Raw genomic sequence first — 27,053 nt, 5'->3', positions numbered from 1 at the left:
CAGAGCCTACTCTCCTTCATCCTGTGATGCAGGAGGTGGCCAGCAGGGGAACTGCTGAGAAGCTGCAAGAGGGAAAGGAACTGCTCTGAACGTTCCAGAGCTGCTCCTGTGGCTGAAGGGAAAGCAATGAGAGGCAAAACCCTCTACTTCCAGTCCACAGCAATGAAGCTGATACAAACAGTTTAAAACTGGCAGTGCATAGCTCAAGAAACACATTTTAGCTTCATCTTATAATATTTTCTTCTTAATACAGTTGTCTTCAAGGGCCACAATTAGACTTTTCAGAGCTTCAGGAACCCCCTGGATCACAAACTGTACACCACTGTATTAGTGTGATGCTTTTGGTACTTACTTCAGGTCTGAGGATAGCCTTCTTACAGGCCTGACATAAAGCACCATTCTGGGAGAAACTGAGGGGAAGGCGACGGGTTCGATTCTGGCAAGTCGGCTCCTCACATATTAACCAACTCTGCAGAAGGAGAAGGGAAAAGAGAGGATTAAATAAACTTTACGATGATTAATTCAAACTACTACTTCCTTTTTTCCACCCAAATGTTGAACTCTGCCTAGATGATTTTAACAATGTTTAAAAAGGAGATACTCTCTCTGATGATAAAGTACTCTAGGAAAACACTAACTAGTAAGCCTCAACATCCTCTGGGAGGTTGGTATTGTAAATAATACTCATTTTAAAGATGTAGACACTGAACTACAGAGAGGTCAAGGTACTTGCCCAAGGTACGCTAGCAAGTGGTAGAGCCAAGAAAAGAACCAAGCAGTCCTGACATCAAATTCCTTGGTCTACCCGAGGGATCGGCAAGCTTTGGCCCGTGGGCCGCCAGGGTAAGCCCCCTGGCAGACCGGGTCGGACTGTTTACCTGCCGCGTCCGCAGGTTCAGCCGATCACAGCTCCCACTGGCCGTGGTTTGCCGCTCCAGGCCAATGGAGGCTGCAGGAAGTGGGCCGAGGGATGTGCTGGTCGCCGCTTCCCACAGCTCCCATTGGCCTGGAGTGGCAAACCGCGGCCAGTGGGAGCTGTGATGGGCTGAACCTGCAGATGCGGCAGGTAAACAAACCGGCCCAGCCCGCCAAAGGTTGCCGATCCCTGGTCTACCCATTATACAACACTCTTCCCCTACTGCCATAACATACTGTATTCTACGCTGAACAGATGCATAACCCCAGGTGTGTGTTCTGCATCTACTTTCCTCTTCCACAACTGTGCAGCGAAGCAACACTAGCGGGACAATTCTGGGGCAGCATGACAGAATAGCAAAACATTTAAGTTTCTTTTCATTCGCTGGCTTCTAGCAGGTATAACCTGTCTATTTCCATATTAATCTTAAGAAATTGCCATATAGACCCCACAGAGGTCCTGCTAATTGTCTCATTCATAACTTTTATTTTACATCTCCCTCCCACACCCATCCAGTGTTGCTTCATGGGGTACTGACATAATTTGCTTGCTTGAGTTCTAGGGGGAAGTAAGGGATTACAATATGGATCTATTTTGGTGGCTTTCCTAGTGATAAGCAGTGATTCTTCCATAGGAGGACCCAGCAAATCCAACACTGATGGACATGATTACAAAGCATTCCCCAATCTGTCCGGCTGAGCAAAAAAAAAAATCTGGCCCAGCTTGTTCTGACACAGCCCAGGCAAAGTGTGCAGAATCTCTCTCAAGAACACAGAGGTAAGCAAAAGAGTGAAGAGTGGGAGCACTCCTGAGGCTAGTGCAATACTCCCTGTTTATGCCCAGGCAGAACAAGCACAGCATCTATCAGTGCACTACCTTTGCTCTCAAGGGAGGGTTTTATGCACCTCCAAGCAGGACAGGGAAGGTTTTTCTGACTAACATCATGCTAGAGGCAAATTCCACAGCACTGCAGAATTTCTATGCAGAATTTGTGGTTTACACAGTACCATAAAGCGGGCCAGAAAAATAAGAGACTATTCAGACACACAATGACAGAGAAACATTTTGAACATTTCTTGTTTGTAACACTTGCTCAGTGGGTTTAACTTTTAGAAAATGCAATTAGATATAAAATTAGGATTAATATAAAATTAAATGTTCAAAGGTCTGGGAATTCCAAGAGTTAAGGTATCTCCTTAAGGGTTAGCTATATACTTACGTAGTCCTTTTTTAGTGCCATTTTCATGGTTAAATGTAAACAGCTATTAACTAGTTCTTAGGATTCTTAAACTACATAGAACAATACAGACTACATTAATGCTTCAAGCTGAAGCCTTAACTTTTGGAAGTTCCTAAGTTCAGGCCTGATCCAAAGCCCATTGAAGTCAATGGTGACTCTATTGACTTGAACAGGTTTGGTTCAGCTCCAGTTTTACATATAACTATTTCATATATACATATTACATATACAATTACAAATACATATCGCGTATACAATTACATATAATTAGTTCTCAGCTCCAGTTTTACATATAAATCTCCACACATGTACTCAGATTACAAAAAAAAGTACAAGTGCTACTAAATTGCAGCACATCTGTAAATGACTCATATTTAACTGACTTGGGGGCAGCCAAAATCCACGTGTGAAAATGCCAACTTTAAGCATTCTTCACTTAAAAACTACTGGACTGATTTTCTTCACACTTGAAAGATAAACTAATATGATTACTCTCTATAAATACACAAGGGGCGGGGGGTGGGGGGAAGGGTAGATACCAGAGAGGGAGAAGAGCTATTTAAGCTAAAGGACAACATTGGCACAAGAACAAATGGGTATAAACTAGCCATGAATAAATTTAGGCTGTAAATTAGAAGTTTTCTAACCATCAGAGGACCAAGGTTCTGGAACAGCCTTTCAACAGGAGTTGTGGGAACAAACAACCTAACTAGTTTTAAGATGGAGCGTTGTAAGTTTATGAACATAATTAGAAGAGGCATTGCCTATGATAGCAGGGAACTGGACTCAGTGACCCGGGAGATCCCTTCTAGTCCTGTCATGGTATAGACAGAGATGGTAGATTGGGAACTTCTATCCTCCCTGTCGCATAACATATAAACAAGGGAACATTCAATGAAATTAAAAGATGAGAACATAAAAAAAAAACAAACCCCACCAAAAAAGACCCCAATAAAAAGAACACTTTTTAACACAAGTGATTGAACTGTGGAACTCATTACTACAGGAAGTCAATGAGACAAAAAATTTAAGATTTAAAAGAGTGGGTATTTATAGGGATTTCAAGAATACCCAGAGCTATCATAAATAGATAAAAACAAAAATTATGGAAGGCATATTAAACTTCATGCTTCAGGCGTTAAAACAATAACTACTATATTAGGAAGAGACCAATGCAAGGGACAGATTGTCACACATTTATCTATTGAGGGGAGGTCTCACTGAGATTGGGCAATTTTTTTTGCCTGAATAGTATATTTGAAAAAAATGCAGTTTCAGTCAACTCTAAACTATTCACGAATTTGACCCAAATTGTCAAATAGTTTCAACCAAAAAAAATTATTTTTTCAGGCTAGATTCACAATGAAATTTAGGTGCCATTCAGAAAAGAGGAGGAGGTGGTGTCCCTTTGTACTTAATAACACACTGGTTAAGGCATTCACCTGGTATGCAAGAGGCCAGTGCTTAATTTGTAATAAAAGAGGTGCTGGGGCTCAGGCAATTTTTTTACATTCATAACTGATGCCGCAAGCCCAGAGGTGCTGAGGCTATGAACTGCCAAGCTCAGAGGTGCCAGGGCTCAACATTTTAAGAGACTGAGGTTAATTTTCCCACTGTGTAGCAGGGACTTCAAACCAAGTATCCCACATCCCAGGTAAGTGTCCTAATCACCAGGCTATTCGAGGGTGGGGGGTGGGAGAGAAGCTCTCTCTTGTTGAAGTTTTTCCACTTTGTATAAATACTTAAATATTAATTGGTCCAGAGAGAGAGAGAGAGAATTACTCACCCAGGTACAAAATATGCCTTGTGAGGTATCATTTGAAAGCTAATAACTTGCTGGTCAATAATATCATGGTGAAATGTACATAGCAACATTATATATAAAGTTATGAATACCCCCTATATGATGTTTGTTAGCATATGTTCTAACCCACCCAGCCATGTGAAGGCAAAAGTTGTTAAACAAGTCTATCCTCAACAAAGGAAGAAATGGTTACTTAATGTAACTGTGGTTCTTCGAGACATGACGTAAATGTGTATTCCACTTAGATCTGTATGTGCCCAGTGCACTGGAGCTGAAGAAATTTATGTAGCGGTACCCGTAGGGGTGGCGTTCACATCTCATGGCTGCAGCTCCTCACCTGGCTACATGAGGCAGCTCTGCCCTGATCCTCTCTCAGTTCCTTCACACCAAAATGCACAGAAATGAGATTCCAATGCAGAGAGGACAGAGGGTGCGTCGTGGAATACACATCTGCATCACAACTCCGAAGTACCACAGTTACAGTTAAACTTCAAAAACAGACTCCAACGAGAAACTGCAGAATTGGAATTAATTTGCAAACTGGACACCATTAAATTAGGCTTGAATAAAGACTGGGAGTGGCTGGGTCATTACACAAAGTAAAAACTATTTCCACATGCTCCTTTTTCCCCCTACTGTTACTCACACCTTCTTGTCAACTGTTTGAAATGGGCCATCCTGATTATCACTACAAAAGGTTTTTTTTCTCCTGCTGATAATAGCCCACCTCAATTAATTGGTCTCATTACAGTTTCTATGACAACTTCCACCTTCTCTGTATGTATATATATTTCTTCTTACTATATGTTCCATTCTATGCATCCGATGAAGTGGGCTGTAGCCCATGAAGCTTATGCTGTAATAAATTTGTTAGACTCTAAGGTGCCACAAGTACTCCTTTTCTTTTTGCGGATACAGACTAACACGGCTGCTACTCTGAAACCTATCTTCCTACTGTATTTTCACTGCATGCATCCGATGAAGTGGGTTTTAGCCCATGAAAGCTTATGCCCACATAAATTTGTTAGTCTCTAAGGTGCCACAAGTACTCCTCGTTTTTTTTTTGTTTTTTTTTTAAGTTACAGGAAGTAACCGTTTCTTCAAGTAGCTGCAGCTGTACATTCCACATAGGTGACTTACAAGCCATCCCCTCTGTCCCTAGCAGGCAAGGCGTGGAGTCTACCTGAACAATGACTGCAGAACCTTTCCACTTTGCATCCCCCTGGAAGAAACAATTATGGCATAATGGTTCGTGAATGTATGCATCAATGACCATGTAACAGCCGTGCAAAAGTGCAATACAGAAACGTCTCTGAGAAATGCTATGGATGCTGCTTGTGCCCTCATAGAATGAGCTCGCACCTGCTGAGGAGGCAGAGCCAAAGCTATTTCATATGCAGTTTCGATGCAGGATGGTATGCATTTGGAGTCTGTCTGCAAAGAGACCGCTTGACCCTTCATGCAATCTGTATATGATGGCATGGCATTGGAGAAGACTGATCTTCCCTGAATGGGGGGATGAAATGCCAATATTGCTGCCAGATGCAGTTTCAATGAACTAAACACAAGCCCCAACGATTGAAGGTGCAGCAAGTACTTCAAAATGTCCTGGATAGAGACCAGCAATGTTTGTATTCCGCAACTAATGACCACACCAAAAATCTCTTCCATTTCACTGACTAGGCCATCCTGGTGGAGAGATTTCTATTGTTAAGGAGGACTTTCTGGACAGCCTCCGAACACCACTCTTCCTCTTTATTCAGCCATGCAGCAGCCATGCCATGACACGCAGGGAGCTGAACACAGGACGTAAGGAGTGGCCTTGGTTCTGAGTAAGTTGGGATGGTAAGGAAGTGGTTTGGGATGCTGAACAAACAGTGCATAAAGGCAGGAGAACCAGCTCAGCCTCAGCCATGCCGGGGCAGTGATAACGAGCTTGGCCCAATTCTCCTTGAGCTTGAGGATGACCTGAGGGATGATCAGGGGAATGGCATACAGAACAGCTAACTGCCAGCTGAGGTGGAAAGTGTCGGACTGAGGCCCCCTCGAGAGCAGAATAGACATTTCCTGTTATCCCTTGTAGCAAACAGGTTTACTGCTGGGACGCCCAAAACTGTGAAGATGACCCGGAGTACATTTGTCCTCAGATACCACTCATGACTTAGGAAAAATACCCGATGAGATGGTCAGCGAGATGATTCTGAATCCCCGGCAAGTGAATGGCTATCAGAGTAGTGTTTTCCTCAATGCAGAATTGCCACAGCCAGATCGTTTCTAGACAAAGCAACCTGGAGTGTGCTCCTTCTTGTTTGTTCACATATTATATCACAGCAAAATTGTCAGTACGTATGTGAACTCCTGAGTCTCTGATACGGTCCTGAGAAGTATGGCATGCATTGTAGATGGCCTGAAGCTCCAGAACTTTGATATAGAGTGAGGCCTCTTGCTGTGACCACGGCACCTGTATTTTCAGAGACCCCAGGTGTTCCTTATAACCTATCAAGGAGATGTCGGTAACAACCAACATGGTGGGCAAGGACCAGACAAAGGGAATGCCTTGGCAAATGTTCTCTGGATTCATCCACCACTGCAAGGAGTCCAGGACCAGTGGAGGAAGATGAATCAGTCTATCTAAAGGGTGAAGAGTGGGACACCAAACAGTCTTGAGCCACACATAAAGGGGGCAAAGGTGCAACCTTGCAAACTGGACCACCTACGTGCAAGTGGCCATCTGGCCCAAGAACCTGAGACTTGTCCAAACTATCGTGGAAGGCTGAAACTGCAGACTGAGGTACAGGCGGCAAACTGTCTGAAAACGGTAAGTTGGCAGAAACGCTTTTGACGTAGTGGAATCTAGCAATGTCCCAATGAACTAGGTTTTCTGAGTGGGAGCCAAGGTTGCCTTTCTGGTGTTTAGGATGAGACCAGATGGTCGAGCAAGTGCAGTGTCATTCCGACATGAACAAGAACTTCCTCTCTGGATCTGCCCCTCAGTAACCAGTCGTTCAAATATGTGAAGATGTGAATTTCCTTCTTCCAGAGGTATGCTGTAACAACGATCATTCATTTGGTAAAAACTTGGAGGCAGAAGAGAGGCAGAAGAGAAGTACTCTGTACTGAAAGTGGTGTTCCACCAGGGCAAAACAAAGGAACTTTCTATGGTTTGGCAAAATCGCCACATGAAAGTAGGTATCCTGAAGGTCCAGAGCAGCAAGCCAGTTGTTCTGACACAACAGGGAGAATAGTAAACGGAATGACCATTTGGAATGTCACGTACCTGATATATTGGTTGAGATCACAAAAGTCGAGGATGGGTCTTACCCCTCCCTTGGATTTGGGTACCAGAAAGTCCCAGGAGTAGAAGCCATGACTACGGTGTTCCAGCGGAAACTCCTCCACCACTCCCAAAGTAGAGAGCAGACCTGCTCAAGGAGCAGTATCTTGTGAGAGGGGTCCCTGAAGAGAGACTGGGAGAGAGGATGGAGAGGAGATGTGGAGAGGAACTAGCTGGCCTAACCTGATCTGACAGTGCTTAGGACCCAGCTGTCAGTATCAAGCCCTAAGTATTGTGAAAGAGGGTTAGCCTATCTTCAAGGACCACATGGTAGCCTAGAGACCTTGAAGGAGTGCAGTGTCTTGTCAGTCTTATCAGAGAACAGCGTTTGACCGTAGAAGAGCAGATCCTCAATGGCTTGCTGGACATAGGGCACAATGCCTGAATTTTGCAGCCAGGAAGCCCTCCTCACGGTGACCACGGAAGCCATCACCCTAAGAAGTCTGAGAAGTCTAGTGCGGACTACAAGGATGTCTTAGCCACTAAGCAGCCCTTCGTGAGAAATAGCCAAAATTCATCTTGCTGGTCTGAGAACTCTGACATAACTGTGCAGTGAACAAAATCCTACTTGGACAGCAAGGTTTGCTGGTTAGCAATTCATATCTGTAAGAAAGAAAAGGTGTCTTCCTGCCATGAGGTGCATTCATTCAGAGTCCTTATGCTTGAGGGTGACTTAAACCTGGCTTGATGGGCTCTGTCCCTTGCCACAGTTACAAATAGGGAATCTGAGGCCAGATAGGAATAAAACAGCTCAAATCCCTCAAGGAACTGTAGCACCTTGGAACCCAAATAATCACCAGTCATGTAATTATGATATGTTTTGTACAAAGATGCCATGTAAGGTATCATAGGAAAGGTCATGATCTCCTGAAACCCATTGTTCTGTCATAATATGTAGATCATTAGTGCGTATGAAGTTATGAAATTTTGCTGTATGGTTATTATTGAAATACTCTAAGTTTGGGAATTGTCCCTTGCTAGTTCTCCAGTGACAATAAAGGAAATTATCCACACCCAGGTGGGCATTAAACGACCATTAATCAGCAGGGGAGTCATAAACAAGGGATTTACAATTCTGTAAGAGAACCACCACACAATGGTGATTGCTCAACCTTGTGACTCAGCGAGACCCAGCCCAGACATGCCTGGGCTAGTTTCTTTCCAGGAAGATGGACTATAAAATGAGGAACAGTGGCATTGTACTTTTACCTTTCCCCTCCCCCACCTATGCTGGGAGCAACAAGAATGCTGGGAAGACAAAGACTTGAACTGAGGAGACTAGGCTTAAAGGGAAAGCCTATGTATTAAGGGCTGTAACCTACCTGTAACATCCAGTGGGGTGAGAAAAACTGCTTAATCCAAATACTGCTTAGGTTAAAGATTTAGACTGTGAGCTTACTTTTTATTTTCTTTGATAACTACTGACTTCTTGTGCCTACAACTTATAATCACTTAAAATCTATCATTCTGTAGTTAATAAATCTGCTTTATATTTTATCTAAAACAGTGTGTTTTGGTTGAAGTGATTAGTAAATCTCATTTCAGTTTACAAAAGCTAGTGTGTGTCCTCTCCACATTGAGGGAGGGGCAGACTGCGTAATGAACTTACACTGGTCAGGCTTCTCACCAGGGCAAGATGGTACAGTTCTGGAGTGCAAGGCTGGGGACTTGGGAAATTTGCTGGTGCCTTTCTCTGTGTGATTTGTGCGTGGCTCAGGGAACATTCGTGCAATCTAGCTGGGTGTGGGGCTCCACATGCTGTTGTGCTGAGTGATAACAGGACCTGCCGGGGTTTGCTGCTTGTCACTAGCAAAGCACTGTAAAAGACAGCCCAGGCTGAAGAGTTAGGGGGTCACAGCAGTACCTCAGTTCCAGGTTGTACTTAGGTGTCCCGTCACAGGAAGGAAATAGCACTTTTCCATGTGCTTAACCATAGGCGATATCAAGCCAATGTGTTCCAGAGGGCCATAGCCAGTTCAAGGAGCACATCGTTGATACAGAGGGTGACTCTCCCAGGGGCAGACAGCTGCAGGATAGCCACTAGATTGTGGGTATTCTCTTGTAAGAACTCCACTTGGATACTGAGGGAAGCAGCTATGTGCCACAAAACGTCTTGGGATGCCTTAAATTCTTCTGGTACCAAAAGGAGGGATCAACCAAGCAGCACAAAGTCATCTGGGGATCAAGACAAATCCCTTCACTGGGTTAAAGCTGGATCCCGTTCTAGGGCTGATGGACCTGGGGGAACAACTATGGAGGCTCTGCACAGAGAAGGAATGCCAGTGCGTGGGCCTGCAGTGAATTGGCGGTCACCACCACAGACCTCGCCTTTGAGCATGATGAAGAGGACTCCACAACTGATTCCATGGAAGCCACTGACATTGGTGGTCAGTAGGCACTGGGCCAGAGGATTCTGTCTCAACCATGAGACGAGCGCCACTCCTGGTACTTGCAACGGTCCACTGATGGCCCCTAATATTGGTCAGGCAATGGAAAACGGGAGGATGATGACCCTGACTCAGACACCGAGGAGCCTCCCCACAGCTCCCAGTGGCTGCGGTTCACCGTTCCCGGCCAATGGGAGCTGCGGGAAGCAGCGCAGGCATTGAGCACACACACACCTAAGTGGAATACACAGCTGCATATACATGAAGAAGAATGTGTGTTTACTCCAATTTACATATAAGTAGTAAACAGGGTCCTGGAGACAGCAAGAGGGGGAAATGGCAGGAGACCAGGCAATTCTGCATTTCAGCATACACGGGGAGGAGAAAGAGCATGAATAGACTCCATGTCGCCTTCTTTACTGTTTGACTAAATTTTGCTTTGAGGGGTAATCCTCAGAAGAATCCTCTTCAAAGGGTGACTGGACTATAAAAGTGAGGGGCAAGAACACTCCAAGGCATCTCTCTCTCACTCTCTCTCTTTCACATAAGAAGAAAAAGGAACCAGCCTTTGGACTTTGGGAGGGGTTCTGACCTGAGAATTTGGTGAGTCCCGTTGCTGGGAACATGTGGTTAGGATCTGACCTTGAACCAAGTCTAGTTTGTTAAGTTTTAGTTACTAGAAAGCATTTTATCTTTATTTTCTTGTAAGCATTTCTGTCTTTAATGCCTTGTACTCACTTTAAATCTTTGTAGTTAAATAAATTTGTTTTATTTTTAATCAAAACTAATCCACTGTTGTGTTTACACTGAACTGTTTGATAACTCCAGTTAAAGTAGCAAAACTATTGAATATTGACCCTTTACAGGGGCAATGGACCTCTAATATCTGAACTGTCCAGGAGAAGGCTGGACAGTGAAGAACACATATTTTGGGGGAAAATTTGGGACTGGGAGTGTGCTGGGGTCACCCTGTAGGAAGTAACCACGGCTGCTGAAAGCCAGAATGTAGCTGGTGTATTGCTGATTGGCTACTGGGGTCAGAGTTGCTGGACCAGGGCTGTAGCTATACATAGACAATCAGGGTGTGACCTGTATGCTCTTTCGGAGCAGCCCAGGCTGAGAGCTACAACAGCAAAGCATTGTGAGGCACCCAAGGTTGCAGGGCAGGCAGTGACAACCCTCACTGGTCTGGACTGCACCCCGGAATGTGACAATCTCCCACCTCTTTTGCTTGCTTTCTGCCAACTGTTGGCATTTAGAGCCAATGATCAAGGATTTGAAGAGCCACATAAAAATGATTCATTTGTAAGGAGTTGCTTATATTATTTCACTGAGAAGTACATAGAAAGGGCCACCAAACCTATCATGTAGTAATTACACTTGAAGCAAATTTCTTTATGTAACTACTTTTTATTCACTGCTTAAGAAAGAACTATGAACATTCCTGGTCACACAATGCATGTGAGGAAAACAAGAATCAACAGATGACAGCCAAACTGAAAACAATCACCATATTTTAAGACAATAACAAAACGTCAACATTCTACAACTCATTTATATTCTTCTTTTGCTTCTAATTATTAAGAAATGTCTAGTTATTGACAGACATACCTGAAATTTATTTTTCTAGATAAATTACAACTCCATAGTTCACTGAGGTATGTTAAAAACTGGGGAAGTGCTAAGTTGTCAAGTCACCTGCATTTAAAGCAAATACCCAACTGTATCTCTGACACAGATACTGACTAAATGTCCCTTCAATTCATATAGAAAACAGATAATGTAATTGTCTAGACTTCCTACCAGTTATAATTAACATTAAAGAGGTCTTTTCTTCTTTGTCACCTCGCTATTCAGTACTTATTTGCGTTTGTTTGTACTTACTATCTGTTAATCTCTCTTTACAAATGACAACAATAACTAGTGCTATTATGCATGGAAATTAAACATGTAGATAAATGTGTGAAGGGAGCTATTTTTGAAAAAAGCAATATTAAAAGCATGTAGCTCTTTATGTCTCTTGTTTTGCTTTGATAATTAAGCTCTGGTCTTGATTTGGTTTAAACAAAAAACTTTTCCAAGGACATTCATGTTGCAATCAAATTCAACATATGCACTCTGTTTAGTTTCAATTTATTCAAATGCAGGATTGTTAACCCTTATTTGACTCATGCCCATTGTCTTTGCTGACCAAACAAAACCAATCCTTCATTTCCCAGCAGCTATTGTTAAGTCTTTAAATTAATTTATGAAATAGCAAATAAAGTCATGGCAGGAAACCCGCAGTTTTGAATTTGCTTGGTGTCTTCACCTCTGACTACCATGATAACAACGGTGACAAGCCTAAAAAGAAAAGGAGTACTTGTGGCACCTTAGAGACTAATAAATTTATTTGAGCATAAGCTTTCATGAGCTACAGTTCACAAGCCTAGTGATTCTAACAATTCTTGATTCAAATGCCTAGCTAAGTGTGAGAAATGTAAGACAAGGAGATTGGAGAAAATGTGTGATGTAAAAGAAAATCCCTGAATTATATACTATGTCCACTAAGTATAGCTAACGGAGAAAAGAATTGCAAGTGAAAAGTACTGCTCCCTCTTCTTAAGCATGTTGCTGATACTCTAGCTTTTTGCATACTGCAGTTAGACAAGCATTATAAATATTATCCTATTGTAAACTTGCTATCTTAACTAGCTGAGCATGATGATTATTCTCTAATACAGCAACACTTTGGATATCTTGTAATGGGCTCAATGGTATGTTTCAGATAGGCTTTATTTCAGCAATTACTTAGGTTGATATTAACTCAGCCGTTGATTCTTATGTATGGCATAAAATAGTCAGATGTTATGCAATGTATCATATGATAAGCCAAACTATAAGACTTTTTTTGAGGCCTTGTCTAATAAGAAATGGGTCCTCATTCTACATATTAATAGTGAGCAAATAGAGGAATTACTGCAACATTCTTGGATTTTGTTTAAGTACAAAAAAGTTTGTTTTGCTTACTGCATGAACACATTTTAAAGAATTTTAACAGCACCTAACTTCCACAAGAACAAAAATTGGTCAAATCTGAAAACCAAAAACCACAGAGAAAACAAAAGACACGACAAATGCCCAGGCAGTCAGTTGCAAGAAAACAAGTACATTCTACAGCCTGGTAGCTCCATCTACTGCTGGGCATGCATATGCAAAAGGGGGAACTACTGTATATCAGCAGCTCCATGATATTCCAAGTAGGGAACTTCCAAGTAAAAAGGTAAATGCAAGAGTTGCCTGGGAAACAGAATTTCAATTTTACCATCAATTTCTAGGTTTTGGAATTTTTCTGGTCTGATTCAGGATGGAAACCCCCAAACTCAATTTTTTTTCTTCACAGATATTCTGCAATATTTTGTCTCGGAAATAACAAAACGTTCCCACAGTGGAAACACATAAGTGTTTCTGAAATGAAATATTGCTACACAGGATCCCTGGCAGACTACAGCAGACCCAGGAACTCCAGCTCTGCAGGAGCCCACTTAGAGGCTGCTCCAGAGCTGTGGAGCTTGGAAGCCTGGGCTCCCCATCACTGAACCCGGTTGGTTGCCATGGAATCGGGGAGCCACAGATCTGTTAACAATTTTTCAGAAAAAATGAAAATTTTCTGTGTAAATTTAGATTTTGTGGAAAGTGCATTTTCTGTCAAAAAACCATTCCAACAGAAAATTTCCAGCTAGCTCCAGCCAATGTGTAAAACTAAAAGAGCTACACAAAAAATCCAAGATGCAATATTCAATAGGAGGAAGGAAGATAATGCTGAAAAAGACAGAGATGATAATGGACAGCAAGTTAGAAAAGCACCTGAAAGGCAACAGCACAAAAAAGGAAATATACTTGCTATCTATACAAGTATGATGTATTCAAACACATATGAATCTGGTGTATTGCATTTAATTCTGGGCACCTCATTAACTGGAAAGATAAATACTGACAAAAGGGATAGAAAAGACAAAAAATATTATCAGGGACTAGAGATACTGAATGATACATTTATACATTTAAGTTTAAAGAAGCTAAATATGTAGAGTTAGTGATGAATAAGGAAGGAGTAACAACATAATAATTACACAGTTGAAGGGTGTAAACATACAGAAGGAAAAAGAATTACTGAGGATGATCAAAGCACATAGGAGGTCACAGAGGACGCACTGTTTGGAACATTGAAAACTGGAGTGGAGAAAAATTTCAGAAAATGTAGGGAAAAAAGTCATACATTTAAAGATAGATAAACTCATTCAGATGACTAAAATTTTCCTTTCTGGGTCCAGCCTTTCCTCCTACCCAGACCAACGTACTTTGCCCCCTTTCTCGTCAGACACTGGACACACTTCAGACATGAGCTGGGGCTCCAGAGCTTCACCGTGCTCCTTTTGTCTGTCCACACAAAGACTATTTCTGAAGCTGTATAAAATACAATCTTATTGGCAATAGAATTAGTTTAGCTAGCAACCTTAGATGACACTACTATGCATAACAAGTCCAATACAGGAGCACAGAGCACAGCTGTAATTGTCCTTAAAGAATTTATCTGGAATGAAGGAGGGCAGACTGGAAGAAGAGGTTAGTCCCAGAGTGGAAAATTTCTTCCCTGATAACTTCCTGTCTGCTTGCATGTCCCATAACAGGGCTGTTCTCCTCTCTGCAGTTCTGCTTGCAACATGTCACAACATTCTCTGGCTTGTAAAAATTCTTATAAGATGATTGGCATTGAAGTTATTGTTGCTAATCAGTGAACTGTGTACAGTAGGCTAACTAGTACACAAACTACAAACTTAAAATTAAATGGGGTCTGTTGGCTAATGAAGCCACACCATGGATTGTAGAATCAAGGGAGACACTGCTAGCAGAAAGGAAATTATTGGGTAAGAAATTTCCCATTCTGCAGCCTAATGTCTCCTACAATTCTCTGATGTATGGGAAATAGTGAGCAATGAATAGTAAGCAGGGAGGGATAAACAAACATACCGAAAAAGAGAGGTATACCCTTGAAACTAAATGCATGAATGGTAAGTTATTTACCATAGATCATCACGTGCAGCACCTTCTTTTCTAAGGAGGCCTCTGTACCTTATAATGTTTAATAAAGGTGTTGATAGAAGATACATTGCTGCCCTTTAGACTTCCTCACAGTTAAAGCACAAACCCTTTCTGTCTACAGTCACCAAAGCTCTCGTAGTGTGTGTTTTGATTCCATTTCTTAAGGAATACATTCACCTGATGGCTTGTATGCCTCCACAATGCATAACTTAATCATTTGTCCAAGGATACTTCGTATGCCCAGAGACCTTGGCACTTTGGGTGATAGAACACAAACAAGGAGCCTAATCTTCTTGTAAACTAAAGGTAGATCTTTAGTGCTCTCTATATATCCACATTATGCCACAGACTTTAGTAAGGCATAGGATTTGGGCAGAATGATGGGAGTATCACTTACTGTGACATATGGAAAGAGGAATCACGTTTGGCAAGAGGCTCTCGATTTCTTAAAATCACTTACGTTGTCAGTGTCGTACACGCAATATAGTTCACACATGGATAGATCTGCTAACTCAGAGACTCATCCATCAGATACGATAGCGATCAAGAAGCAGGTGTTTTGATAGAGAAAATAGAGTGGTGTGACCACTGTTAGCGGTTCAAAAGACTGGGTGGTTAGAGCTTTTAGAACCAGTGGCAGATCCCACTTAGGAACAATTGTTCTGACCACATCCCTGAGAAATCTTGAGACTTGAGGATTTTTGACTAAGGCGCTTGAGGATTCTGCAGGCAAGACACTATTTATGTCTGACACCTAAAGTGCTATGATATTGGGTGGAAGACCCTTGTCCATACCATCTTGAAGAAAATCCAGAATTGCTGGAACAACAGGATCCTTGAGGTTTCCGCTTTCTTGACATTATGAGCTAAACCATGACTAGATGGAGGAGGTGGTCTTTAATACTGAAAAGCATCTGGAAGCCAGTAGAATCCCACTCACTTTGGAGGATAATTCAAAGCAATTAACAGCTCCCTCTCAACAGTCATGCTGTTAGTTGGAGATGGCCTGGAGTACAGGACCTTGGTGAAAGACATTCAGACTCTGGTAGATGCTGTGAAAGTTCCAACGCCAAGTCTACCAGGTACAAAAAAGATGGTCTCTGTGACCAGTGTAGAGCTACAACTATATATCACCTTTGCTACCTCTCATCTTATCCTCTGAATCACCCCCCCCAGAAGGTGGAAATGGTGGGAATGTGCAAAGCAAGCCCTTCAGCCACCAGCATTCAAGAGTATTTGTTCCCAGTGACCTGGGATCTGCTTCCCTGATGAAGTACTATGGTAACTTTTTGTTCTTGTGACTGGAAACAGATAGACAGCTAGAACTAGCCATCATTCTGAGTTGTTGACTGTATGTCTGTTGGGCCAATCTGCCTTCAGGTCTATTTCTCCCTTCATGTGAATTGTTCTTACAGAAGCCAGATTCTCCTCTGCCCATTTCATTATTTCCATCGCTGCCAAGTGTAGAGTTGAGCTTCAAATTCCCCCTTGGTTGGTGAGGTATGCCTCTGTGGTACTGTCTGACTGGACAAGGTTCTGATCACCCTTCCGGAAGTCTCAGAGGGCTAGTTTCACCACTTTTAGCTTCAAGAGGTTGATGCTCTCATTCCAGTCTATGGAGTTCCATGTGCCATGAGCTGTACTGTGTCCCAGATGTGCTCCCCACCCCCATTAAGCTGGCACCTGTCAGAAGGGCCTGGCAGACAGATAGGAAGATCCCAGCAGACACTCCCTAGGATTGTCCACCAACTGAGAGATTCCAGCACCTAATCTATCACGCATTCCAGTGAGTAGTTCCACACCTTCTGGAGATGCCTAATATGGAACCTTGTCCATAGTGCAATTGCTATACACAAAACCAGAAGGCCTATTCTGTGCAGTAAGGGGAAAACCTTTGTCACAGATGTGTCCCTATCTATTCGCAAATGAGCTCTCTTTGTGGAAGGGATAAAAGAGATCTTCCTGCTGTTTATCACAAACCCATGTGCTTGAACCAATTCTAATGCTGGAACTGTGGTGCTGTGAGCTGCTTCTTTGGTCAGGGCTCTGATAAATATGTAGTCTAGGAAGAAATACAGGTTAGGGCCCTGATACTGGCTATGACCACCAATGGCATCTGGTAAAGACTCTGGGAGCTGATGAAAGGCATCTGCTAAGTCCACTGAGGTAACAAAATCCCTTTGGACAGGGATATTACTGCCAAGGCTATGGAGTCCATCCAAAATCTTGTTTTCTTCATCCATTTGTTGAGCTATTCAAAGTCCAAGATGCTTTAGATCTCTTCTTCTCCAGCATTTCAGGCTCCACGCTCCATATTTTTCATTATCCAGAAGAACCTTCCTTCTGAAAGAACCAATTCTATTGCTCCTGTAGCCAGAAAGTGAGAGCTCTTGTTCATACTACTCCAGATAGATGACTGGATGTAGGGACAGTGTGGGGCTCTTAGCTAGTGAAATACACTACCTTTCTCACCCACATAGACTTCAAGGCCAGAAGGGACCATCATGATCATCCAGTCTGACCTCCTGCTCATTGCAGACCACAGAACCTCACCCATCCACTCAGGAGGTAGGCCCATAACCTCTGGCTGAGTTACTGAAGTCCCTGATTTAAAGTAATCAAGCAAGAAAGAATCCACCATTTACTCTAGATCAAACCAGCAAGTGACCCATGCCTCAAGCTGCTCTGCCCCCAGGGTCTCTGCCAGGGAGACCAGGGAGAAAATTCCCGCTCCCCCACCCCAATTGTGGTGATCAGTTAGACCCTGAGCATGTGGGGAACACCCACCAGCCACACACCTGAGCTCTTCCCCACTAGTGTCCCATTACCAGACTTTGGAGATATTTATGGATAGATCGTATGCCACTGTAGGCAATCTCATCATACCATCCCCTCCATAAACTTATCAAGCTCAGTCTTAAAACAAGTTAGGTGTCCGTGGTCAAAAGACCATTCTTCTCAGAAGTGGGATATTCTGCTTCCTAGATTCAAATTGGGTTTGAGGCATAGTCTTTCATAGTGAGCTCCTAGAGCTATTGCAGCTACCTCTGGCTTTACTGCCTGATCCACAGTTGTAGGGTTTTCCTCTGACATCCTGTCTGCTTTCCTTTCATACTTCTATGAGGATGGACAAAAGGAAAATTTTTGCCTGTAGTTGGGCTTGTAGTCCCTTTTTGAGGCACTGTGTGGAGATGACAGGAACTACTTCAGTTTGGATGCCCTGTGTGCCACTCTCTTATCCGATTTTTCTTAAAATAGGGAACAGCCTGTGAATTTGAGTGCCTTGGATTACAGAGTCATTCTCTCTCTGTCCCAATGACTATTTAAGTATATATCTATAGTAGAACAGTCACTATAGGGTGAGAGAGACAGACTCTGTAGTCCAGGAGTTAGGGCCAGTCTCTCTGCTTTAATCACTCTCACTATTTATCCACAGTGGAACATCTTCAACAGAAGAGACGGGGAGAGCCCCACATCAGAATATCCCATAGCTCAGTGGTTTTCTTGAAAGGTGGGAGACCCCTATTCAAATCCTTTCTACCACCCTGGCAGAGAAGGAGGAATTGAACCTCGGTCTCCCGCATCCCAAGCAAGTATGCTAACAACTGGGCTGGAAGTTATAATGTGGGAATCACTGCCACCATTACCACCTTCTCCTCCTCCAGTCGGATTACGAACGGGGCTTGATCCAGTATGCGTGCTCAGAGGCTGCCTACCCGACTAGACGCTGTATGTGACTTAGGCAGATGAGCCCATCTTCCCCCTGATTTGTGAATTGTTAGGCAGGGAGATAGGTGTCTGGAGGCCTAGAGGGAGGCAGCAGTGTGCATGCCCAGAGGTAGAAACATAGGTGTCTATGGAACTTTTACCCTGCAAACTTAGGTGCTCAGTGAGTTTAGGTGCCTACCGGGTTCGGCAAAAGTTTTGTTGATCACAGTGGAGCCAAAACTGGAACTAAGGTGTCTAAACTCTAAATACCTTTGTGGATCTGGGCCAATGTGTTTAAAGCTAAAAACAGGTCCAGCAGCATGAGCATGGATATCTTAGGAGTGTCCTTGGTCATAAAGAGGTTAATGTGTTAGAGCCACAAGGGCTGTGTCTGTGCTGTGCTCTGGTCTGAACCCAAATTGTGGTGCTTCCAGGATGTTGGTTAATGTCACATATGGTTGGTGGTTACTACTTTCTCATTTATTTTTAATCCAGAAATGTGAGCTGAAGATGGGATGGTAGTTGGAAAGGTCATCAGGGTTGAGTGTTGGCTTCCTGAACATTGTACAGACTATTGAGGTTTTTCAAAGAGGAAGGCAAGTGAAAACGCACGACAATACTATTCCCATATCATGGGAGAAATAGATGCACTGAACAAAGTGGCAAAAGACAATTGAACAACAGTATATCAATATACAGAACTCTTTTGTAGCAAAGATCGTTAAGAAGGTTTACCAAAGTGCAACTAGGGTTTACCAAGACTCTTTCGAAAGGTTTCCCTGCCAGGAAAAATACCATTTCACCTCACACTTAGGATAAATATTGCAGGAAACTGTATAATATGAGCGAAAAATTCTAAACTGGAAAGGAAAGTGGCTGAGGAGATCTATGCGAGATGCTCGACTTATCCCAATGTACCTTCTCCTATTCTTAAAGAAGTTGTGGACGTGGCGTGGACACTGAAAAGCAATAAAGCCCATGGAGTGGATAACATACAAGCAGAACTAATTAAAAGTGGTGGGGAGGCATTCATCAGGGTATACCATAAGCTTGTCAATGTGATTTGGGAGCATGAAAAATGGCTCAAGACTTGGACACAGTCCCTGATGGTTCCTATTCATAAAAGGGGACTTGACTATTTGTGGATGCTACTACAAATCTCATTATTGACTCACCCTAGCAAAATACTGCTGTACATCATCCTGAAGAGAATTGTGTCCACGATAGAGAACTTTCTGGCTGAAGGACAACCCAAGTTGAAGCCCAAAGGAGTAGAGTGAAGTAAATATTCAATGTATGTGCTATGTGAGAGAGTGCAGGAGAACATGGGAAGATGGTTTATGTCTGTATATTTTGCTAAGGTGTTTAACTGCATGTGGCACAAACTGCTTTGGGCAATCCTGCAGTTGATGACAACTGGTGAAAATGTAATAAGGCTGATACAAAATTACTATGGAAATGTGAGAGTTTCATTTTTGTGGGGCATGAACAAAGTAGTTGGTTTGACTTGAGGACAGGTGTCAGAGACGGTTGCATGCTATCACCGACTCCCACTGTTATCTTGAAGAAATTTTAAGAAGAGCCATTGATGAAAACCTATACAAGGCCCTACCTGTCAATGGACGAAAAATTAGTCATCTGTGCTTCACCAATGATACTGAACTGATGTTGCAAGAAGAGGTACAAACGTTGTCAGAAAGACTAGCAATGGAAGCAGAAAAGTTAGGTCTAAAGATAGCACATGGAAAAGAAAAAGACAGTAGTGACATCTCAGTCTGTTGAAAAAGCAAATATATTCCTACCCAAGCACTGGGCACTTCAAATACCTGGATAGTATGACTACAGGGGATTCTAAACATTACTTTGAGAGCCAAAGTAGAATTGGACTTGTGACTCCTGCTCTACTGAGCCTCAACCACATTTGGAGAATGAAATTGCTGCAGTCTCTTGTCTTCAGCATCTTGCTATATACGTGTGAAACATGGATGCTAAGAAACAGGACATTAAGTCCTGTCTACAATGCTTCTGGGAATGAACCTCCAACCCTGAATCCACAGACCTGTATCAGTGGGGCTCACATGAATGCGCTAAAAATAGCTGTGCAGACATTATGGCTCAGGCTGGAGCTCAGGCTCTGAATCTTGGGGTGGGGAGAGGTTGGCTTCAGAGCCCGAGCTGCAACATCAAAGCACTGTACACACAACTATTTTCAGTGTGGTAGCATTAGCCCCACCAACACAAGTCTGTGAATCCAAGCTGGGAGGCTCGCTCACAGATACAGTGTAGACATATCTAAATTGGCTTTCTGCCTTCTCATTTAAATGTTACAGGCTACTGCTGCGCATTAGCTACCCTGGCATATGATCTGTTATCACATCTAAGGAAAAGGGGAGTCTGGTTTTGGCATTCTTCAGATCAGAAGGTTCTCTTGGCATTAACACAGCACTGGAGCCAGACTTCCAAATATGGAAGCAGCAGCAGGCCCAAGGACAGTGCACAAATCAACGATGTTACCCCTTCAGTGATGAGCATGGCAGCACCTCTGATTCTGTTTGAGGGTTACATTTGAGAGCTCTAACCTTTGGATTTCTTCTTCAAAGCTAACATTTAAGATACCCTGACTACAAAACTATTTCCTTCAGTAAAAACGGATTAGATTATATGGAACCCGTTAGCTGGATTCTTATGCTCTCCTTCATTAAAAAGAAATTTAGCCAATAATGCAACTAGAGGCAAGCCTGAAAAGATAAGCCCGTGCAAACAGAGCACTACCACTCCGGGGGAGAAAGCCCATTATAAGACTCCAGAGACATTGGTGTCCTGATTCTTCCCTATCCTAGGACCACTTTGTGACAAGATGGTGATGCTAAGTGGCTCTAAGACTGGGAGGATCATCACCCTGTGACAGACATTGCAACTTCATGCAGTATCTTTGGGGACTATTGTATTACATTTATGAATGGTTTATGGATCATTGTGTTCTACTTCTTGGGGGATGATTAAAGAGAGTCACTGAGACTAAACAACTCCAGAGAAGTTTCACCCCACAGGGTGGTTTGCATGTAATGGTTTGGGCAGGGTTTTCCAGAGGCTTGTCTCCACTTTAAATGCTACAGAGGCACTTCTGTAGTGCTTCAGTGTAGACACAACCTATGCTGATGGGAGGGATTCTCCTGTCGTGTAGGTAATCCATCTTCCATCGACCTAGCACTGTCTACACTGGGGGTTTGGCTAGCCTATGTTGCTCCGGGGAGTGGATTTTTTTATACCCCCATGTGACATAGCTGGGTTGTCTTAACTTTTTAGTGTAGACCAAGCCAAAGAAAGGGCTTTTGGTATAAACCAGCAGTTTTCAACCTGTGGTACGCAGACCCCTGGGGGTCCACAGACTATGCCTAAAAGGTGAGTGAAAGGTGGTTGTTACCATAGAATAGTGGTTTTCAACCTAGGGGTCCACAAACTATATCTAAGATTTCCAAAGAGGCCCGCACATCCATTTGAAAAATTTTAGGAGTCTGAAAATGAAAAAAGGTTGAAAACCACCGGTATAAACGGATGAGCTTGCCTTAATTTAGGTTCAGCAAATGGAAATGACTCTCTGTCCAAGGGGAGGCCCTAACCCTTGTTGAAGTGTTGGAAGGGATATTGGCCTATCATACGGAAGATGGGTGATTTCTGGAATATTTAGTGTGGGTTTAAATCTATTTTTATATGGTTTTCTCTATGCTTTTACTGTATGAATAAATGTGTTAGTTTAAAAAGAGCTGAGGGTAACTTGGTAACTTGTAACTGCTGCCTATACGCTTGGAAAGCAATGCACAGGGACTGGCCTTCAGGTAGCCTCTATCACAGTGGTGGCAGGGGGTATACGGACTTAAAATCCCTGATCAGAAGAGAGTGGGACAATGACCCCCACTCAGAGACAGGTGGAGATCAGACTGGGCATGCCTACAGTGGACTGCAGATGGGGGAATACAGGTGCAGTTACACTGACACAGTGACACAGCCCAATACAGGGGGATATTTCAGTGCCATAAAGCTGGTATAACAACTCCTATGCCCCATCCCCCCCATACCTGCTGGTGTTGTAGGGGTGTCGTTGGGAAAAAGGAGGTTTTAGCCAATGTTTTCATTGCCCTAGTAATTCCCAGTTACTGTAATTGCCCCTTGGGGCCACTTGAAATCAGTATAATTTAAAGCAGCTCAGACTATACTGGGGAACTGAAATGGTGTACAGATCCCAAGATTAGTGCAAAGGCTGCTACCAACCAGGACAGCTTTCCCTTGGCATCCATCCACTGTGCCCCAGAATAATCAATACCCTGGTCCGAATCTTGTTTCCTTTTAAATCTGTGGAAGTTTGCCGTTGACTCAAAAGGTACCAGGGTTTGGCTGTGCAACAAAGCTCCACCCCCTCAATGTATGTTTTAGGAACTCCTGTATTACTCAGCACTTGGTAAGTGCCTCTATTTATTGATTGAACACCTGGGGTTCTATCAGCAACAAATCACTCTCTCACCACAGAGCAAATCACAAAATATAATATGTGCCTATTTTTAGGCTACGCAGTGAAGGTTTGTGGCTTTTTTTAAGAGTGGCATATTGTGATTTAGGATTTTCAAAGAACAGAATATATATTGTTTTCTGATTCAAATTTGCACCCAAAACTGGAAAAGAAACCCCCAAAATCTCCAATGGGAACTCACTACAAAAAAACATTACTTTGATTTTTAAGATAAACCTTCTACATAGCAAAGTGTCATGCCTGCCTGATTATTAAAGCTCAGAGAGGTGCTGAAGCAGGAAATGAAGGAACAAAGCAAGAAAAAAAAATCAGAAAAAACTAAAGTTAATGCAGAAATACTTCTAACAAAATTATCAAACACGACAGAAGTGGAAAATATCTTGCAGGTCAATGTAAGAGTTTTAAATGTTATTAAAAATTGATTTTTAAAGTAAGACATCTCTAAACATACATCACGTCATTTCATACAAGTTATTTGAAATTTATTGATCTGCTCATTTGTGCCATCAGTCTACGGAAAAGATAATGGAGCACTCCAAATCCTTATGATAGGTTAGATGCAAACAGCAGTCCTCATGTAAACACATGAAATAGCACTACCAGTGGATAAATTCCAACCCTAACAGTGGTATATTATATAATAAATTAACAAGTGTGTTCTGCTTTGCTTCACATCATGGCCAGTACTTCAGCCTTGTGATCTTAATTTGCAATCAGGGCCTAAGCACAAGAAGATGCACCTAGAGAACATTAAACATTAAAAAGTAGCACACAAGCCTTCATAGCCTGCCATACAGTACACAAAGAAACCCAACAATCACCAGCAATTTTATTTTACCACCGTTGGACAATACCAAAGCAGTTAAATTTGGCTCCATGCAAGCAACTGAGGGAAAAATATACTTAAAATGACTATACATGGAAAATTACATTTGAAAAAAAAGCTCCGTGGAGGATGTATATGTATTTCTGTATAGACAGCTAAAACCTCTAGTAGTATATTCAAGTCTATTCTGTAAAATACTCTTCCTATTCATCCAACTCAAAGCAAACTGAATTCTTAGGCTATAATAGGTCACAACTAAGTACAGTACCTTGCTTCAGGAATAATTTTGCTTTGTCTGTCAACTGTCAACAAAGCACAAAAAGCTCACACAGTCCAGCCATGTATTGTACATGTTAGGAAATCTAACAAATAGTAAGAATTCAAGACTTCATTGGAGCTACAACTGCACTTTAGTTAGGAAACAAAGTATTTTTCCCCCTCCACAGTCTATTGTATGACAAAACTTTTCGGGTTAGACTGTTTTGCAGAAGCTAAATAAATATGACATGTATGTGTAATATCGAAGGTACAATGAAGATCTGATTTTCCCACATACATGGTAATAAACAGATGTGTCAGCTCAAGCACGTATAACTATTTCAGTTGCATAAAGAAAGGAGAAGTGAAAAAGAACGTGAAGGCAAATGCTCCATATAAAAACTGTGATAGTAGATGTACCTGAATACTGAAGGAATTTATGTTTATGAAGGTTTAAAAGTTATACATATACTTGTACATTTATGTGTAGTTCTCTAAGTTTAGAAGAGCTTAGTGGCATAAATGGTAATGACAGAGTCTCAACAGCCTGGTCATCTTAAAACCGGAATCATTTAAAGCATCACTAAGCAATGTTTGTTCATTTAAGTTTAATTATTTTCTCCTTGAGAATGGCACTAATGAAACTGAATATCTTTCGTGGTTTCGAAGAGCAGTTTGAATAGTCTGCAAACAGGACTAAGGGCAGACAAGAGAGCTGGCTGAGCCAGGGGGTTGCTAGGTGATGCAGAATGCAAACCCACAAACTTGTTAAGGTTTACACTTTGTAGAGCTTGTGTGAAAGTGGCATGAAAGCAAAGTTCTGAGCATTAATTTCCAGGTAGCTATTTAAAAAAAAAAAAGGGGGGGGGGGGAGGCAGTCTCAATTCCTACCCCCCTAAAAAAGGTAATTCTCAGGACTAAAAGATGGAGAAATCATATGCTTTGAGTAGGATGGTGAGAAGAGGGTCTTTTATAAATACCAGTGTAAATAATTATTGTAGACTGGTAAAAAGTTAATACTTTTAGTTTTCAGAAATAATTTCTGTAAAATTAAAGCAAAGACGGTTTCAGCTGTAGTTATATCTGCACTTTAAATAAGAAATTTTGTTAGAAGCAAAAGCATAGTAATACAAATTTCCTCAACACAGATTACAAGGCTACAAACTTTTCAGAACAGCCATTTGTTTCTATCAACTCCATTCCAAAGCTTGTGATTTTTTTAAAGTATCTGATCAGAGATTGTCCAGTAAGAGCACTTTATTAGATCATCAGTCAGAGGGTTTTACAAGCACCAAGAGCAATGGGCTCAAATGCAGTACATCAGTTTTAATAGACCAGGGTCTAATAGTAAACTGCAGATACTGCTGAGAACTTTCCATGCACTGAACTCTTGAAAAAGCACCATCTCTCCAGCTTAAATGCAGCTGCCTCTTTCAATGCCGCAAATGGGTAAATTTGACAAAAAAGCCACCATTAAGACTACATGAAAGGCTCAAGACAACATCCTTTCAATGCTTTGTACTTCAGTAATCAGATGTACTTACTCACCCCCTCCCCCAAACCCGATCAAGAACTATTTCTGAATGGTAGGAAATAATTCCACTTTGTACATCTTTTAGTTAATCAAGACTTTCTATTCAGCAATTTGACCTTTTGTTCAAAACAGGATTATCAGTTTTTTCGCCAGTTACCAAGGGCGACTCGCATGGTGAACATAATTGCAATAATTTTCAAAACACCATGGCAACCCACATTACAACTAGGTAAATACTGGTCTTTTGTGCTACATTGTTATTTTCAGAGATGCTGAAGTCAAAGACAAATGAACACAAAATTTATATTTGCTTTGTCTCAAAAGAGAAGAAAATTGATAAGAAGAATTGGGGGGAAACCGACTACAGCTGTAATTTCTAACTTGATTAATTAGGATGGTAACAGTCCTTAACAGTATATTCAACAAACAGCCCTGACTTAGTCTCTCCACCCACCTCTCTTCTCCCTACACTACCACCACTAACCCCCACCACAGACAAATTTTTTCAGCTAGGAGAACAAACAACCCCATTTGCTCTTTTCTTCAACTTAATGGAATCCTTAATTACAGAATATTGTTCTCCTGCTCTTCATTACACTGAAATCAGAGAGAGAGAGAGGGAGAGAGCGCCAAAGCAGACAGGGTAGCTACAGTCATCTTGTCTGCTTTTTTTTGGACACAACAGGCCTAATGATGAGATGGCATTTTTCTGGTATTAGCAGCTGTTCTGTAGCAAATAATTAAGTAAACTATTTAGCATTTCAGTAAACTCCTGCTCTCACTGGCAGTGTTAGGTAAGTGTGAAAGCTAAAATGAAGCTATGATTTAAACCCCCAAATGTCTGATGGAAATAACTACTCACAAAGTAAACTTATTCTTATAATTACCATGTTGTGTGGATTCTTCTGGAATATTTCTGTATTACAACAAATTTCTATTAATATATTGTATTATGTATCACCATTATTTAAATATTTCCATAACAACTGCTAAGGAAATTATTGTTAAAGTGTAGATTATTTTATTACTTCTACAAGAGACTAAATTCAAAAAATTACAATATTTTGGTAAACTAAATTATAAATATACAGGGTAAATTGTGTTTAGGAAAAATTATTTGCTTAAAAAAGTATAACGTGTACGTTACGATTATTGTTCAAAATAAATCCACTAAATATTACTGCTGCAGAAGTTGTGTGCAAAAACATTATTTACTGTGAGAATGAATTGTCAAGAGTAGTTGCAGCTTTAGTTTCCACAGTACCATTTCAATAATAAAAGCGAGCATACACCTTGTGGGCCAAATTCTGTCATCAGTGCGTGACTCCCAGTGAACTCAATGGAACCTCTGCAGGCACACAGAAGTACAGTTTACCTATGAGTGCATATCCATATAAACACACACAAAAACTTGGTTACAAGATCATTAAGGTTACAAA

At 41.8% G+C, this 27,053-nt stretch overlaps 1 protein-coding gene and 1 long non-coding RNA gene across 5 annotated transcripts in view; both read right to left on the bottom strand.

The window, feature by feature from the left end:
- POLA1 (DNA polymerase alpha 1, catalytic subunit) overlaps window positions 1-27,053 on the bottom strand; it is a 349,214-nt gene that overhangs the window by 95,356 nt on the left and 226,805 nt on the right. For all 4 annotated transcript variants that reach the window (XM_037901946.2, XM_037901935.2, XM_043537998.1 and 1 more), the window contains exon 35: window positions 353-469. In XM_037901946.2, the coding sequence (XP_037757874.1) occupies window positions 353-469 (117 nt within the window). The remainder of the gene's footprint in view (window positions 1-352; window positions 470-27,053) is intronic.
- On the bottom strand, window positions 10,057-26,396 carry LOC122464043. The gene is made up of 3 exons (XR_006287885.1): window positions 26,385-26,396; window positions 25,625-25,631; window positions 10,057-10,189 (listed from the first exon to the last, which is right to left on the bottom strand). It is a non-coding gene; the product is annotated as an uncharacterized LOC122464043 (long non-coding RNA).

The sequence above is a fragment of the Chelonia mydas genome, chromosome 1 (genome assembly GCF_015237465.2).
Source record: "Chelonia mydas isolate rCheMyd1 chromosome 1, rCheMyd1.pri.v2, whole genome shotgun sequence".
NCBI lineage: Eukaryota > Metazoa > Chordata > Testudines > Cheloniidae > Chelonia > Chelonia mydas.
Note: the sequence above shows the minus strand (reverse complement) of the source record. Positions and strands in the feature narration are given on the sequence as shown.